Here is a 15,916-nt window from a genome sequence, read left to right as displayed (position 1 = left end):
TTGGGGGCCGCGCCGAACCAATTGTGGGGGGGTAGTTTGGGTATCATTGGTCTGAGATCTGGACTGAGTGGTTGATGACGGGATCCTGGGATCTGTCTACTGAGGGATGGATGGAGGGATTCTGCGGGCTCTACTGAGGGATGGATGGAGGGATTCTGCGGGCTCTACTGAGGGATGGATGGAGGGATTCTGCGGGCTCTACTGAGGGATGGATGGAGGGATTCTGCGGGCTCTACTGAGGGATGGATGGAGGGATTCTGCGGGTTCTACTGAGGGATGGATGGATGGAGGGATTCTGCGGGCTCTACTGAGGGATGGATGGAGGGATTCTGCGGGCTCTACTGAGGGATGGATGCAGGGATTCTGCTTGCTCTACTGAGGGGTGGATGGAGGGATACTGCGGGCTCTACTGAGGGATGGAGGGGAGTGGGGGGATCCTGCCTGGTGGAGGTATTCCTTGGAAGCCCTTGCTGTGTGTGGGTGAGCATTACCCTGCACAAGCCTGCATGAGACGTAACACATCGCTTAGCTGTCATTGCCCCTCCTACCACTACTAGGGTGGACCAACTGTCGTATGCGATGCCCCGCAGACCAGCAGGGGGCAGTGTGCCGCCCTACAGCACAGGCAGGATTAAGGCGCCCACTATAAGGACTCCAGGCTCGACGGACACAACCATCGTTAGCAGTGAATCAGGTTCGGCTTGGGTGCTAAATAAGCTTGCAGCCCAGGTTTCTGGCTCATGGCAGCTCTGCAGACAGCGGTGACGGTCGGGGTGTCCGGGCGCCTTCACAGTGGTGATAAAATCGTGTGAGATGCACAAATCTGAAAGCCATTCTTTCTAATGGGTTAATTCCAGTATGTGATGTTTTCCTGCATGTCTCCACGCTGCAGAAAACAAATCACAGCATGTTCTTTCTTTTGGCGATATCGTCCATCGGGGCCGGCGGCAGCAGCGCTGGCACCACTGAAACCAACGGGGGAACATCACGGTCCCCTACTGGGACCCCTTTACCGATCTTCTCCCATTGATTTCAATGGGGCCGGCGCTGCTGCGATAGTGATCTCCTGACGCAGTTGTGTCACAGCCGCGACGGGGATTAAGAGAAACCCTCCAGCCCCCCCAAACCTTTCATCCAGGGGTTTCCACATGTTTTCAATGGGGCTGGCAGCAACAGCAGCACCGACCCCATTGAAATCAATGGGAGAAGATCCCTATTCCCTGCCGCGGCTGTAACAGCTACGCCGGGGGATTCCTTCCGCCCTGCTGGGAGGGGGGGGGGGGCTGTTTCCCTGCGGAAACGCCTCACATCCAGGGCTTTTCAGAAGCATTATGAGGACGTTATTGGGCCGCGAATCACAGCCTGATCTCGCCCTCGCCAGCGTGCAGGAGCCCTTAATGGCGGGACACATAATGGGTGATGCGATTTTTCTTCAAATTTCCTTCTGCTAAGCGCCTGGAAATAATCTGGACAGGGTCAGTAATGAAGGTGCCACCCATGTCTGGATGGTGGACAAAGGATTTGATGGATCTACTTGTGCTTGTCGGTGGAGACTAGTGGTCTGTCTGGGCCGTCCGTAGCTTCATGCATCCCCTCATATAACCACTGCTGCCAAGACTTAACAGTCTGGTCCCAACGGACAGTTCATTCATACAACATCCAGCTTTTCTCATTCCACGGACACACTGCCTCTCAAATTACATCGTTTAGGCGTCTAGTCGCCTCTGAGAGTCTACTTATAGGGCAACGGGGGAAGCACTTTAACGTCCCCTGGTGAGAAGGCCCGGCGTCTAGTGGGACCACAACTGGAGTCGTCCACACACCCGCATGAGACATACGGCAGCTGCTGAGTTTTGACTCAATCTAACATTTCTATGCTGGTGCATTATTTTTTTGGCCAGTGAGGGTCCATCCGTCTCCGATAATTGTCTATTAACCTCAGCTAGATATTGGGGGGTGTCCATCACAACGACACATCCTCCCTTATCAGCGGGTTATATTAGAATATCAACATCATGCTGCGATTGACAAAGGCTACATCATCCACTATCAGACATATTACACCAAACTGGACGTCTCTTCTTACTCAACAGATTGAGGAATGGAAAAATTAACGGTCACTATCTTCATACCAAGATTGTTTCTCATAGATTGGTGTATCTAACCCACACATGGCAGGGTTAGATACACCAACTTGGAAGACAATGTCACACATGGCAGACTCATGCACATGCTCAACAGCAACACACTGCTGGAGATTGGATGCCCCCTTTGTATATACACCATGAACATCCCCCCTTTGTATATACACCATGAACATCCCCCCCCCCTTTGTATATACACCATGAACATCCCCCCCCCTTTGTATATACACCATGAACATCCCCCCCTTTGTATATACACCATGAACATCCCCCCCTTTGTATATACACCATGAACATCCCCCCCTTTGTATATACACCATGAACATCCCCCCCTTTGTATATACACCATGAACATCCCCCCTTTGTATATACGCCATGAACATCCCCCCCCTTTGTATATACACCATGAACATCCCCCCTTTGTATATACACCATGAACATCCCCCTTGTAAGACTTCCTTGGAGTTACTACAGATGTGTTTATGTATTTACATCTCTGGTCAATAAAAGCTTTACACCGCAGTTCTGCGAAGATTCCAAGTTTCTTTATTATTTTACAAACTTATTACATTGTTTGGGATATTAAACCGAAGATGATAACGGATAAGATCTCGCAGAGCGCGGTGGTCGCTGCTGGAGGACGACTCTCGAAGAATCTTAGTTGTTGAGGATTTTCTGAAATAAACAGTCACATGTGAGAAACACTGGAACAGCGGAGACAATCAGGTTATCAACAACAATGCACATGTCCTACTGGTAACACTACTACCCATACAGGACTGGATAAAGTCAGCAGAGAAACCCTCGCAGTACCCCAAACCCCCACTAGATGGCACAAGTGGCTGTATTCCAGCTGGCACTCACATCGTTGATCCATTCGATGTAGGCGGACACACGGGTGAAGACGGTGGGCTTCTTCTCATAGTTGCAGCTAAGGCCGGATCCAAAGCTGACAATACCGTGAACTTCCCAGGGTCCACCATCAACCTGACAGTTCAGAGGACCGCCAGAGTCTCCCTGTGAAGTGACATTCAGTAGTTATAATCTGCAGCGGATACAGCGTGTTCTATACAATAATGGGAAACCAGCAAAGAAAGAGTGAGGCGGTCGTGTCATTCCTGCTTGCTCATTATAGGTGTTCTGAGCTGCATTACAGCAGTTCTTGTAGATCAGGGCTGCAGTAACATTTCTGCTGGTTGTTACTGGGAACAGTCAGCAAGCTTGTGGACAAGTACCTATAACGGCTTAGCTGCACAGTGAGGTTTATTCTATATCAGGTGACTTTACAGCGCTCACTATAAAGACAGCACCTCCCAGAATGCAAATGGCCAGAGTATGAACTCTGCAGACACTGAGCAACAGGGAATGCTGGGAGATTTCAACCGTGAAGCCTCCAGAATTGTAAATGCAGTCCCGGGGTATAATACAGGATGTAACTCAAGAGCAGTACAGGATAAGTAATGTATGTACACAGTGACTCCACCAGCAGAATAGTGAGCGCAGCTCTGCAGTATAATACAGGATGTAACTCAGGAGCAGTACAGGATAAGTAATGTATGTACACAGTGACTCCACCAGCATAATAGTGAGCGCAGCTCTGCAGTATAATACAGGATGTAACTCTGGATCAGTACAGGATAAGTAATGTATGTACACAGTGACTCCTCCAGCAGAATAGTGAGCGCAGCTCTGCAGTATAATACAGGATGCAACTCAGGATAAGTAATGCATGTACACAGTGACTCTACCAGCAGAATAGTGAGTGCAGCTCTGGAGTATAATACTGGCTGTAACTCAGGATCAGTACAGTACAGTAATGTATGTACACAGTGACTCCACCAGCAGAATAGTGAGTGCAGCTCTGGAGTATAATACAGGATGTAACTCTGGATCAGTACAGTACAGTAATGCATGTACACAGTGACTCCACCAGCAGAATAGTGAGTGCAGCTCTGGAGTATAATACTGGATGTAACTCAGGATCAGTACAGTACAGTAATGTATGTACACAGTGACTCCACCAGCATAATAGTGAGTGCAGCTCTGGAGGATAATACAGGATGTAACTCAGGATCAGTGCAGGATAAGTAATCTATGTACACAGTGACTCCACCAGCAGAATAGTGAGTGCAGCTCTGGAGTATAATACAGGGTGTAACTCAGGATCAGTACAGGATAATATAATGAATTTTCTCTTACGTTGCATCCAGATCGGACTCCGTCACCACCGGCGCAGACCATGGTGGCTTTTACTTGGGAGCCCCACCAGTCACGCTGAGTGCAGGTAGCGTGATCGACCACAGGAAGAAGAGCCTGCTGGAGATTCTCAGCAATAGGTCCGTTGGCTGAGGAAAAGAAAACGCATAATGGAAACCAATTACACTTCTAGCACAAGACAGCTGAGCCATAAAGTGAAGTAATACATGTAAGATATGAAGGGCATATTGACTCTCTAGATCTTACCGATGTAGTCATTACTTACTGTACAGACGTCCCCATCCAGTAACATAGCAGGGAAAGTCTTGTGACAGGAGGGAGCCATCAGCTGGCAGGCAGGCGGGCTGTACGTTGTGGCCGAGTGTTGCAGGTTCGGACAGCTTGATGAGAGCGATGTCATTCCTGAGACACAAGTGGAGCATTAATGCCATCCTCTAGTCGGAGGGCTGTACATGGCGGGGCACCGGACTGCTGGTTCTCATTGGAGCCCAATGTACTTACAGGATGAAGAAGGAGCTCCACTTCTCGTGAACAATGATCTTCTCGGTAGAGATGGCAGCGGATCCTTCCTCCTCTTCCCTAAGATTGTGCTTTCCGACCAGGACTCTGTAGGTGCGGCTGGAGCTAGATGACAGGAGACGTTATAACGAGTCCTGTTATTATGGGATCAGGTATCGGGGTGCGCATGGTTAAGTCATCAGCATACTGCAATATAGGTATTGCTGTCTACATGTGATAACGAGCCCCATCAGGTGAGCTCCGAGCACCATTTATGGCAGTCTGTATCTGAAAACTGGAGCTCTCAGAGAGGCATCACAATGCCAGTCAGTGCACTCGGGTCAGGAGTGCAATCTAAAGTCACCGAAGGGTTAACACTGCAAAACAAGCGACTCCAATAACAACATTACAATAGACAATCGCTCACAGTGCAATTCGCTACCAAGTAGAAATCAACCTGGAATTGCTCGCTTTTAGGTGCGGTGTACATTATTGGCAAAGGGATGGTACCTGATACAATGAGCGGCAGTCAGGACCCAGTTGTCAGCAATCAGAGTGCCTCCGCATGTGTGGCCCCAGGCTCCGCTGCTTGCTTGGTACTGCAGGGAAATCTATGAGAAGGAAAACCCAATGTATGAATGGTTCGGCTTTTCAATATGGGATATTTCATGCCTGCTCGATGGTTCGTACCTGCCATGGCCAACTGTGTGGCCGTACATCGATGCCACCCACCACTCTGGACAGGATGGGCTGCACAGCCGGAACACCACAGCTGTAGGCTGCAACAAGCAATACAGGTCAGTCAGCACCGGAGATAAAGGTCTGAAGAGCATTTCCCTTTATTATACCAACCCTTAAGTCATCGTCTTCTGCAGGGCCACCTATATGGCGCTTATAGGGGTCCCATCCAGCTTTCTAGTGCCCTGAATCCACTTGCCACAATGTGGGAGTGATGTGTCAGCCACCACAAGTCAACTCCACGTAATGGGCCGATGCTTGCTGCCAATGGTGCAGCTGTCACAACTCTGTTTTGAAGTTGCTTTCTAACGTGTTATTATGTAATTACCCCCCGATTCTGCGCTAAAAAAAGGATTGATCAACCAAGTGAAAAGTTGGGTTCGTCTTGAATTACCGTAAGCCAGGCAGAGAGCGAGAACCAGGAGCTTCATCATCGTGACGTGTTAGATCCTCCTGGACCTGGGACATCACTTATATAGAGAGCAACCCCTGACTCTCTGCCATGATGACCTTGCCAAGTAGATAGGTGCAGCCAATGACACCCATCCACATGGCGCTAGGAGGACGTTGGCTGCAGAATCTTCTCGTGTAAGTCATTATCATGGGGGAGATAAGAACCTGTATTTTTCCTTCTGAGACTGAAGCCAACAATTCACGGACAGATGTGCAGGTGCTGCAATATTCACAGGACGAAGCCTCAAGGTTTCTACCTTTTTACCTGCTTGGACACTATTTAAATTGACTTTTTTTATTAACTGCAGCTGGGGCTTATTTTTGGAGTAGGGCTTATATTTCAAGTATCCTGAAAAATCATGCTGCATTCTCAAAAATCCTGGAAAATTATGCTAGGGCTTATTTTGGGGGTAGATCTTATTTTCAGGGAAACAGGGTATACTATAGAGCCAGAGCCAATGATTTTATATTAGAAGATAGTATATACACATCCTATAGATCACATACTGGTGGTCTATCCTGAGCTGAGGCTTCTATATGCACAGACTATATAAAGACCACATAGATCAAATACTAGTGAACACTCCTGTGGCCTCTATACACACTCACAAACTATCCTGCGCCAAAATCTCTATATAAGAAGACTATATATGAACTCCACAGAACCCACACTGATGGCCTATCCTGAGGCAAGGCATATATAAAAAGAGGACTGTATATATACAGACCCTAAAGATTACATATTGATGAACTATCCACTTAGGTCTCTATATAAGGAACTACATACAGACTCCACAGATCATTAAAGGGGTTGTCCCATTGTGAGAAGTGGATGTCTGCACTTCTGTATGACCATTACAAGGCACTCTGTAATACACATTGTGCATTGTATATGAGCCTACAGATCCTTGGTCCATGGACGAGCCTGGTGTTGTTCGTGCATGTGCAGTAGCGCGCTTAATTCCAGAACTGGCGAGAATTAGAAGTGTCTAGCGGTGTCCCACTGTCAAGCGGCAGAGGGTAAGTGTAACCGGGGGGCTGTCAATGTGTTGCTGTGGCCGGGAGGGGGCTGGGGTGCTGTCAGTGTATTGGGCGGGGGGGGGGTGCTTCCAATGTATGGGACGAAAGAGGGTCACATAGCCTTGTCGCTGGGGGGGGGGGGGGTCTGTCACATAGACTTGTCGCTGGGGGAAGAGGGGGGGGTGTTGTCACAGTAATTGGTCGCGTGGGGTGGGAGGGGGGCTGTGATAGTAATTTGTCGCGCTGGGGGGATAGGCGAGGGGCTGTCGCAGTAATTTATCACACGTGGTGTAATCCTGCCTGTGCAGGGAGAAGAGGAGGTGAGCTTTGACTATTGTGAATGGTGGGTCCTGTGTTATCTATATATAGGTGTCACTGTACTTGTGTGTGGGGGGGCAGGGGGGTGCTGTCACTGAACTTGTGGGCGGGGGCAGAGGGGTGCGGTTACTGTACTTGTGGGGGGGGCGCTGTCACTGTACTTGTGTGGGGGAGGGGTGGAAGGGTGCTGTTACTAAACTTGTGGGGGGGGGGCACGGAACTTGTGTGAGGGAAGGGTGGTGTCACTGAACTTGTGTGGGGGAGGGGTGCTGTCACTGTACTTGTGTGGGGGAAGGGTGGGGGTTGCTGTCACTGAACTTGTGTGGGGGAGGGGTGCTGTCACTGTACTTGTGTGGGGGAAGGGTGGGGGTTGCTGTCACTGAACTTGTGTGGGGGAGGGGTGCTGTCACCGTACTTGTGTGGAGGAGGGGTGGGGGGTGCTGTCACTGAACTTGTGTGGGGGAGGAGTGCAGTCACTGTACTCGTTTGGGGGAGGGGCGCTGTCAGTGAACTTGTGTGGGTGAGGGGTGGTGTCACTGTATTTGTGTGGGGGAGGGGCGGGGCTGTGCTGTCACTGGGTGTTAGTGTATCTTGATGCCACCATGAAGCTAGGGGTTTGACAGGAGAAACGCCCCTGCCACACCCCTGGCTCCCGATTGGGTGACTACTCCAAGGTCCTAGCAGGACGCTGTGTTTAGAGTGTTGGCTGCCGTGGACGCTTTGAGTTAGGGATGTTTCACCTGTTTGCCTTACATAGTTACTTCTAAATGCTTCCATGTTAAATGTGTAACATGGAAGCATTTAACAATGTAAGGCAAACAGGTGAAACATCCCTAACTCTAAGGCCTCCCTCACACAGGGCGTTTGCAGAAACGCAGCGTTTTGCAACGCTGCGTTTGCTGCAGATTCCGCCCCGTTTCAGCAGCGCTGGCATACTTTATGCCAGCGTTTTGGCTGCGTTTTCAGCTCGGCTGAAAACGCAGCCAAGAATGCTGAAAAGAAAAAAAAAGGCAATACTCACCTAGCCGCTGCAGTCCGGGTCGCGGCCGCTGATCTCTGCCGAGACAGTCAATGAAAGGCTGTGATTGGGCAGCGAGCAAGCGCCGACAACCAATCACAGCACTCTATTCCCGGAGCCGGGTTCTCAAACCTGGCCTCTGGCAATAGACTCGGGAGTGCCGAGGAAGCCCGGATCAGCGGCAGAGAGCAGCAGCCGCGACCCGGACTGCAGTGGCTAGGTGAGTATTTACTTTCTTTTTTTCCTCTAGCCTAGCTGGGACTGATTTTCGGGGTGAGGGCTTCTATTGCAAGCCCTCACCACGAAAATCGGCGAGCGGTTAACGTTGCCAAAAACGCAGCACCAAGTGTTGCCGCGTTTTCAGCAGTGCTAAAACCGCTGCCCATTCATTTCAATGGGCGACGCAGGGCTGAAAACGCCCCTAGGAGCTGGCACTGAATACATATAATAATACATAATAAGCTCTCGGAGGACCTGCAGCCAACCCATTTTTTTCTAACAAATCAGCAGCAGGGGGAGTCACCCCCCGTCACTCTTGTCTCCACCAGGACTTCCTGGTGGCGTCAAGATGCACTAATACCCTGTCACTGTACTTGTGTGAGGGAGGGTCAGGGGGTGCTGTCAGTGTGGGGCCACTGTGGGTGCACCATGGGGGGGGGCGTTATGTGGGGGCATTATACTGTGTGGGGGCACTGTGGGTGCACCATGGGGGGCATTATGTACTGTGTGGGGCACTGTGTGTGGGAGTATGTGGTGTTACGTTTACTTTTTAAAATTACTTTCAATTGCAGAGCATTGCGAACTCCTGCTGGAGCAGTGACAGCTGTAGCAGGAGATTCCTTCATCTCCCCGGCCTGTCCCCTCATCACTGGACACTATGGCAGTGATGTGACAGCAGTGTCCCAGTGTCCAGTGACGAGGGGACATGCTGGGGAGATGAAGGAATCTCCTGCTACAGCTGTCAGAGCAGAAGCAGGAGATCGCACTGCTCTCTCATTGCTTTGAATGGGCCCAGGCGGCTACCGGCTCCATTGAAAGCAGTTAAGAGACTCGCATGGATGGATGGAGCTATATCGGGCCGTCACTCACAGCCCAATATCGCTCTCCCCATCACAGAGTGCGTCTCCCATAGTGCCGCCGGTCTTCCAGTCATGTGACCAGCGTTATCGGGAGTGCGCACGCTGAGGAGAGAGAGGCAGCAGTGCATCATGGGAACTACTCAGTGGCGCCATCTTTGAAAAATTCTTCAGGTCAGCTTTACAAGGAGAAGATAAGGGATAAAAAGGTTAGCAGAATATAGTTTTTTATGTGTATTATATGATGCTTTTACTCTACAGGGCATTAATGGGAAAAAAAATTCACTTTGGGCTGCGGGACAACCCCATTAATGGCCTATCCTGAGCCAAAGCCTCAATTAAAAAAAAGTGGACTGTATACAGACCTTATATATCGCATATTAATGGACAATCCTGAACAGAGGCTTAATACAAAGAGGCCCATATACAAAGTCTTAGGCAGAATTGTAAGTGAGCTTACTACCTTGGATGAAAAGCAACCTCTCAGGATTGGCAGCCGGCAGGTGTCGGTGCATCTGCACATACAGCGAGGCGAAGGCTTTTGAAGGCCGGCCTGATGCCAAGAAGGGAAGCAAAGACATCAGTTCTCTCCAAAAAAAAACAAGGATTGGACTGCAGAGGACTGGGGGAAAGTTATTTTCTCTGAGCAAGCTCCCCTTAGACTGTTTGGAACTTCTGGAAGAATGATTGGCCGGAGAAGAAAAAGTGAGTGCTACCATGAGTCCTGTGTCATGCCAACAGTGAAGCATCCCAAGACAGTTTAAGCGTAGGGGTTGCTTCTCATCCTAGGGTGTGGGCTCACTTACAGCCTAAGGCCGGATCCACACGGGTTAGAAAATTATTGCTACAATGGGTTCCTTCAGGCTACAAAACATCTCTCATGTGGATAAACCCATTGGAAACCCTGGGCTTCACCTACATGTGTTTTGTAGCAATGATTTTCTAGCCCGTGTGGATCCGGCCTAAGAACACTGCCATGTATAAAAAAAATGGGATCTAAACCTCCTCCAAGAACAACTTCTCCCAACCAACCAGGAGAAATCTGGAGATGAACAACGCTTTCTCCAGCATGATGGAGCACCATGTCCCAAGACAAAAGTGAAAACAAAGTGGCTTAATGAACAAAACCTGAACATTTTGGGTCGATAGTCAGGAAACTGCCCGGAATTAATTCCCATTGTGAACCTGTGGTCAATCCTCAAGAGGCTGGACAAATAAAAACACAGAAACTGTAATGAACTCCAAGCACTGATTAGGAAGGAATAATTGTCATCAGTCAGGATTTGGCCCTGAAGCCAATATGCAGCATGCCAGGGCCAAGTGCAGAAGTCTTGAAAAATACAGGTTAACAATGTAAATATTGTATATTGACAAATAAAGGGATTGTTTCACTTAAGTCCTTGAAATCCTCCCACGACATCCCTAATGCACCAATTTTCCACCATCTCCAACTCAAACATTGGGCGTCCACCCACGTGTGAGGTGCAGAAGTCTTGAAAAGTACAGGTTAACAATGTAAATATTGTCTATTGACTAACAAAGGGATTGTTTCATTTAAGTCCTTGAAATCCTCCTACAACATCCCTAATGTTTTCCACTATCTCCAGCTCAAGCATTGGGCGTCCACCCACGGGTGAGGTTCAAGAGATTTCCATAAGTTCATGTCCTTTGGGTGCATTTGTGTTTACTCTCCCTAATTTTCTGGCCTAATTTTGATTCTGCTTTCTATGATAAACAATTTCCCACATTATTCCTGGCACCCATACATTCAGGTGGTGAAACGAGACCCGATTTAAAATACGGACCCTGCTATCTGGCGCAGTATGTTGCTTACAGTTTCTAAATGTTCGATCAACACCATCTCTCTAGAATCGTTTTACAAGGTGCTCATGAGGTGGTATCTGGCTAGTACATTATATCCCAAATTATCCCTCTTCCTGATTCAGGGGCTGTCCACACATGGGGGACTTGACCTCTGGTCTAGAATCCATGGCTTGGCCTATAGCTTATTTACTGTGATTCTTCGTCAAGATCCATGGGTGGCCCTACTACATAATGGCATACTTATTTTAACCTGCACTCAGACTCATCATTTTACTTTCCTTATTTTGGTAGCAAAGCAAACTATCGCCCACTTGCGGTAAAAAAAATAAACATCCCCTTGCAGGAAGTTAAACCTAGGATGGACATGTTCTTCATAAACGCTCACTGTCGCCCTCATCCACTCTTGGCTCAATTATTGCAACTCGTTGCTGATCGGCCTCCCCTGCACCAGACTCTACCCTCTCCAATCCATTCTGAATGCGGCAGCCAGGCTCATCTTCCTGTCCAGCCGTTACTCGGACGCCTCTGCCCTGTGCCAGTCACTGCACCGGCTGCCCGTCAAATACAGAATTCAATTTAAACTCACTACCTTCATCCACAACGCCCTCCACAGTGCAGCGCCTCCTATATCGCCTCCCTCATCTCAATCTATCAACCAGCCCGGGCTCTCCGCTCTGCTAAGAAAATCAGACTAAGTGCCCCTCTAATTCGAACCTCTCATTCCCGCCTCCAAGACTTCTCTAGAACAGCACCTGTCCTCTGGAACGCGCTACCAAAAAATATCCAGGCAATCACTGACACACTAAACTTCAGGTGTGCTCTAAAAAAGCTCATCTTCAGGGAGGCATACCATATCCCCTAAACCAAACTCCTCTGTACTGTGCTTGATAACATGCTCCCTGTCCTACCGACTGCAGTTCCTGCTAGCCGTAATCACCCGGCACCTGCAGTCATACCGATTCCGCCATATACGGCCTGACCATTGTGTGTATAGCATCCCTCACTCTCCACCTCACCATACTGTGCTCATCTCCAGCCCCTTTACTGTCCGTATCACCCCATTATTTGTAGTATGTAAGCTCGTTGGAGCAGGACCCTCACCCCTACTGTCTCCATCAATTGATTACTTCATGTAACCATGGTCTTGTTTTATTTCCCCTGTACTATAAGCGCTGCGGAATATGTTGCGCTATATAAATAAAGATTATTATTACTAAATAAGAAGTTATCCTGTATACTCCTTAATACACCAACAGTTCTAGCAGATAGGGCAGCCATGGATGGATTATGCCCACTCTCACCTCTCTTCAGGCTCTCTGGGCCTGAAGTTCTTTTATATCATACTTTTTGAGTCAGAGTAGACTCAATCAGGTTCCTTCCATTCCCTTGGCCATTTCTCCCACTATCCTTCATATCCCTTCCCCATTCTTCCCTCTACTATTTCTTCCTCCTATTCTTGGTTGCTTTTTCCTTTCTATCACTGTATTCTTCTCTTCTTCCATTTTCCTGTTCTTTACTCAGCAGTTTAGTGGTTACATTAGAGCTCTTGTTGAGGTCCCTGCTATTTTGCCTGGAATGGTTTTGTCATTAATAACTTCATGGACAACTGTATCTTATCCGAAAACCTGCAAATTGCTAATGGAGCAGGGACACCACGCTTGTCTTCTGCATCCAGCTGTTCCCCCGTAACAAGTGCCTGGCTGTTATACAGCAGAGCGCTCGTAGCGGAGGATGCAGAAGACAAGCGTGGTGTCCCCCCTTGTCTTCTGCATACAGCTGTTCCCCTGCTCCGAGTGCCCGGCCGAATTTTTTCCGGCCAAAAATTTGTGGTGGAGCTGGCTTTCTCGATTTCCACAAATACTATCAGGCTGCATTCGGAATGAGACCAGTGGATTGGTTTAGATCTCGGGATTTGTGGGTTAGGCTCAAAGAGAAAGTCTCTTGTTGCGCTTGTGTCGTTGTCTTGGGTAAATGGATGCAAGTTTGGTCTTGATCACTCTTTGACTACTCAGCATTTGTGTCTCTGTGACCAGCTTGTTACAGAGATACGCATCTCTCTTCCTCTATAGGCCTATTAACGCCGCTGTTTGGAAACACAGATGAAACATTTCTCATATGGTCATCTAGGGACCAGACACCTCTGAGCCAGACTAACAAATAATGGGGCTTTGCCCTCATTTTCACTCCTTAGGAACGCTTTCCCGGAGAGGTATCTATTTATGGTTTGTCTATTTCAGCTAAGCTCCTATGTGGACTTCTTGGGTCCTATGTGAGCCTTATGTAGATCCCTTACACCATATGAATCTTTAGTATTACAAACTTTCATGGTGATGCACCTTCTCTCTGTCATCCAATGCAGGTTTTCTACTCCTTTTGTTGAGGCATTTGGCTTTCAGAGGGTGTGGGGAGGAACTTAGCGTGTCCTCGTCTGTTGATCATTGGACCAAAGCGTTTTTATCACTCATACAACACCAACACCTTGTACTACAGAGGAGAAAACCTATAACATTGTAGCACACCATTGTACAGGTGTCCAGTCTCTCTACATAGAATGAACCCCTTGGTTTCCGAAGTGTGTTGTGGTTGTCGGTCAGCAGTGGGGTCTAGGACTCACATTTGGTGGTTTTGGCCAAATGAAACAAATTCTCAAGCTTCTGCATTTACAACCATGTCAATAAGTGCAGTTTACATCCTTCGACCCAGATAGCCTTACTCTCTATTCTTCTGCGCTCTCTCTAGTGTTAAGAAGGGGTTCTGTCATTTTCTATCGGCAGCTTGGACAGTCATTCCTAGACATTGGAGATCCCCCACTGCCCCGTGTTTCTGAATGGTTTTTGACATCTTATGTGGTCTAATTTTTTTGTCCAATTGCCTACTGGTAGCACACCTGATGTCCTTTTGGCAATGGTATTTTCAGATGCTTCGGTAGTTGTTTTCCATCTTGATTTTTCTATTATCTTGCTTTCACAATGAAGGTCTACTTTGTGCTGTTTTTTTATCAATATTGTGGCCTTTTATACTCAATGTCCTTCTTCTATGCTGATTAATAATCTTTGATTTTGAGAAAAAAATAACTATCGACCATTTGTGTGTTCCGATTATCGCTTATTGGTCGAGATTTAAGCTCCACAAGATGCACTTCAAAAAGTCCACAAAGTAAACTTTTGTTTGCAGACTCTTCGTTTTGTTCCACTGTCAGATTCTGCAGTCTTGGCAACCATTCTCACTTTAATGTTGATGCTCAGACACACGGCTTTACTTGTGACTTCTGTCCTGAAACTCAATAAAACCTTTGAAATAGAAACTTTACATAAGACAAACAAGTTTTTTACTGTGCGCTGTTTTTCCTGGCAGGGGGACCGAGCACGCTCAGCCTCAGGGCTAAAATAACATATTGCATTGATGTTCCTGCGGCAGCAGATGTGTCCTTCCCACCAAGTGAAACTAGAAGGGTCATGTCCTTAACAAAGTGTACAAAAGTCCCTGAAAAAAAAACGTTATGGATTTTGCCTGAAAGGTTTTTCGGTTTTATGCCAACACAGCTTATCTGTATAGATTCCCCCATCTAATAGCCAATTGGACCTTCTTTGGCCTTCAGAACTGTAGCAATTTGTCAAGGTGTAGATTCCACTCGGTGATTAAATCGTTCTGCAGGAATATCGGCCCCTGCGGGCAGGAAGCCTTCTGTAGTTGTCACAAATTAGATGGAGGTGTTGGCAAGTACTGACCAGCTGACAGGAAGGGGTCATCAATTCATGCTACTTACGCCAAATTCTGACCTCCCATCAGCACTGAGCAACAGAAATCTGGATTCATCTGACCGGAGATGTTTTTCAACTGCTCAGGAATACAATTTTTTGCGCTCTTTTGCCCGCCGGAGTCTCGCCTTTCTGCTTCTTTTAGACAATGGCGCTGGAAGTGGTAATCTGCTGTTACAGCTCATCTGTGCTAAGGAACAGCGAGTTGTGCATTCAGACATGTTAGTTGGAGCACCAGCTTTGTATTTGAGATATCGCATGTCAAGTGGCCCAATAGACCCTGCTTGACCACCTTTAATTTTGCTTCATCACACTATTTTACATTAATTTTTCCCCTTAAGTGGAAAGATACTAACATGGAACTGCAGGGACAGATAGATTTAAATAAAATAGGAAGTGTCCTTTGAGTTACAGATGTTTAAAAAATGGTAAAATTTGCAAACATTTTCACCAATTTCAGTGGGGGATAAAACAGTAAGTATGCAAGCAAAAAAGAAGCCAGAGTAACAGTGCTTTGGTAGGTACTTGTAAGACTCACTGGCCAAATTCCAGCTTAAAACAAGGCTCTGTCTTGGGTCTAATGTTGTTTAACATTTTTATAAATGATCTGGAGGAGGGAATTGGGGGAAAACTGATCAAAGTTGCCAAAAACACAAAGTTAGGAGGTGTAGCTGTCAGGACCGGCGGCTCTCGGGGTTTCCGTGCCCCCACCGCCAGTCCTAATCACCCGGGGTCCGGCGCAGGGGAGCCCTGGTTTTTGTGACCTCCCCTGGCTGCCGTAATCCTGGACGCTGGCTCTGGGCGCATGCTCCCGTGCTCAGGGGCGGGCATCTATGTAGCCGGGTTGCTGGG

The 15,916-nt window shown here is 47.9% G+C and overlaps 1 protein-coding gene across 1 annotated transcript; it reads right to left on the bottom strand.

Annotated features, from left to right (window-relative positions):
* Positions 1 to 2,667: 2,667 nt before the first annotated feature.
* On the bottom strand, positions 2,668 to 6,031 carry LOC136571997 (chymotrypsin-C-like). Its single transcript, XM_066572621.1, has 8 exons — positions 5,992 to 6,031; positions 5,550 to 5,638; positions 5,370 to 5,470; positions 4,863 to 4,985; positions 4,627 to 4,763; positions 4,344 to 4,489; positions 3,009 to 3,161; positions 2,668 to 2,819 (listed from the first exon to the last, which is right to left on the bottom strand). Exons 1-8 carry the CDS (start codon positions 6,029 to 6,031, stop codon positions 2,802 to 2,804), a joined length of 807 nt encoding a protein of 268 aa, XP_066428718.1. The 3' UTR covers positions 2,668 to 2,801.
* Positions 6,032 to 15,916: the final 9,885 nt, after the last annotated feature.

The sequence above is a fragment of the Eleutherodactylus coqui genome, chromosome 6 (genome assembly GCF_035609145.1).
Source record: "Eleutherodactylus coqui strain aEleCoq1 chromosome 6, aEleCoq1.hap1, whole genome shotgun sequence".
NCBI lineage: Eukaryota > Metazoa > Chordata > Amphibia > Anura > Eleutherodactylidae > Eleutherodactylus > Eleutherodactylus coqui.
This window is presented reverse-complemented; position numbering and strand designations above follow the sequence as displayed.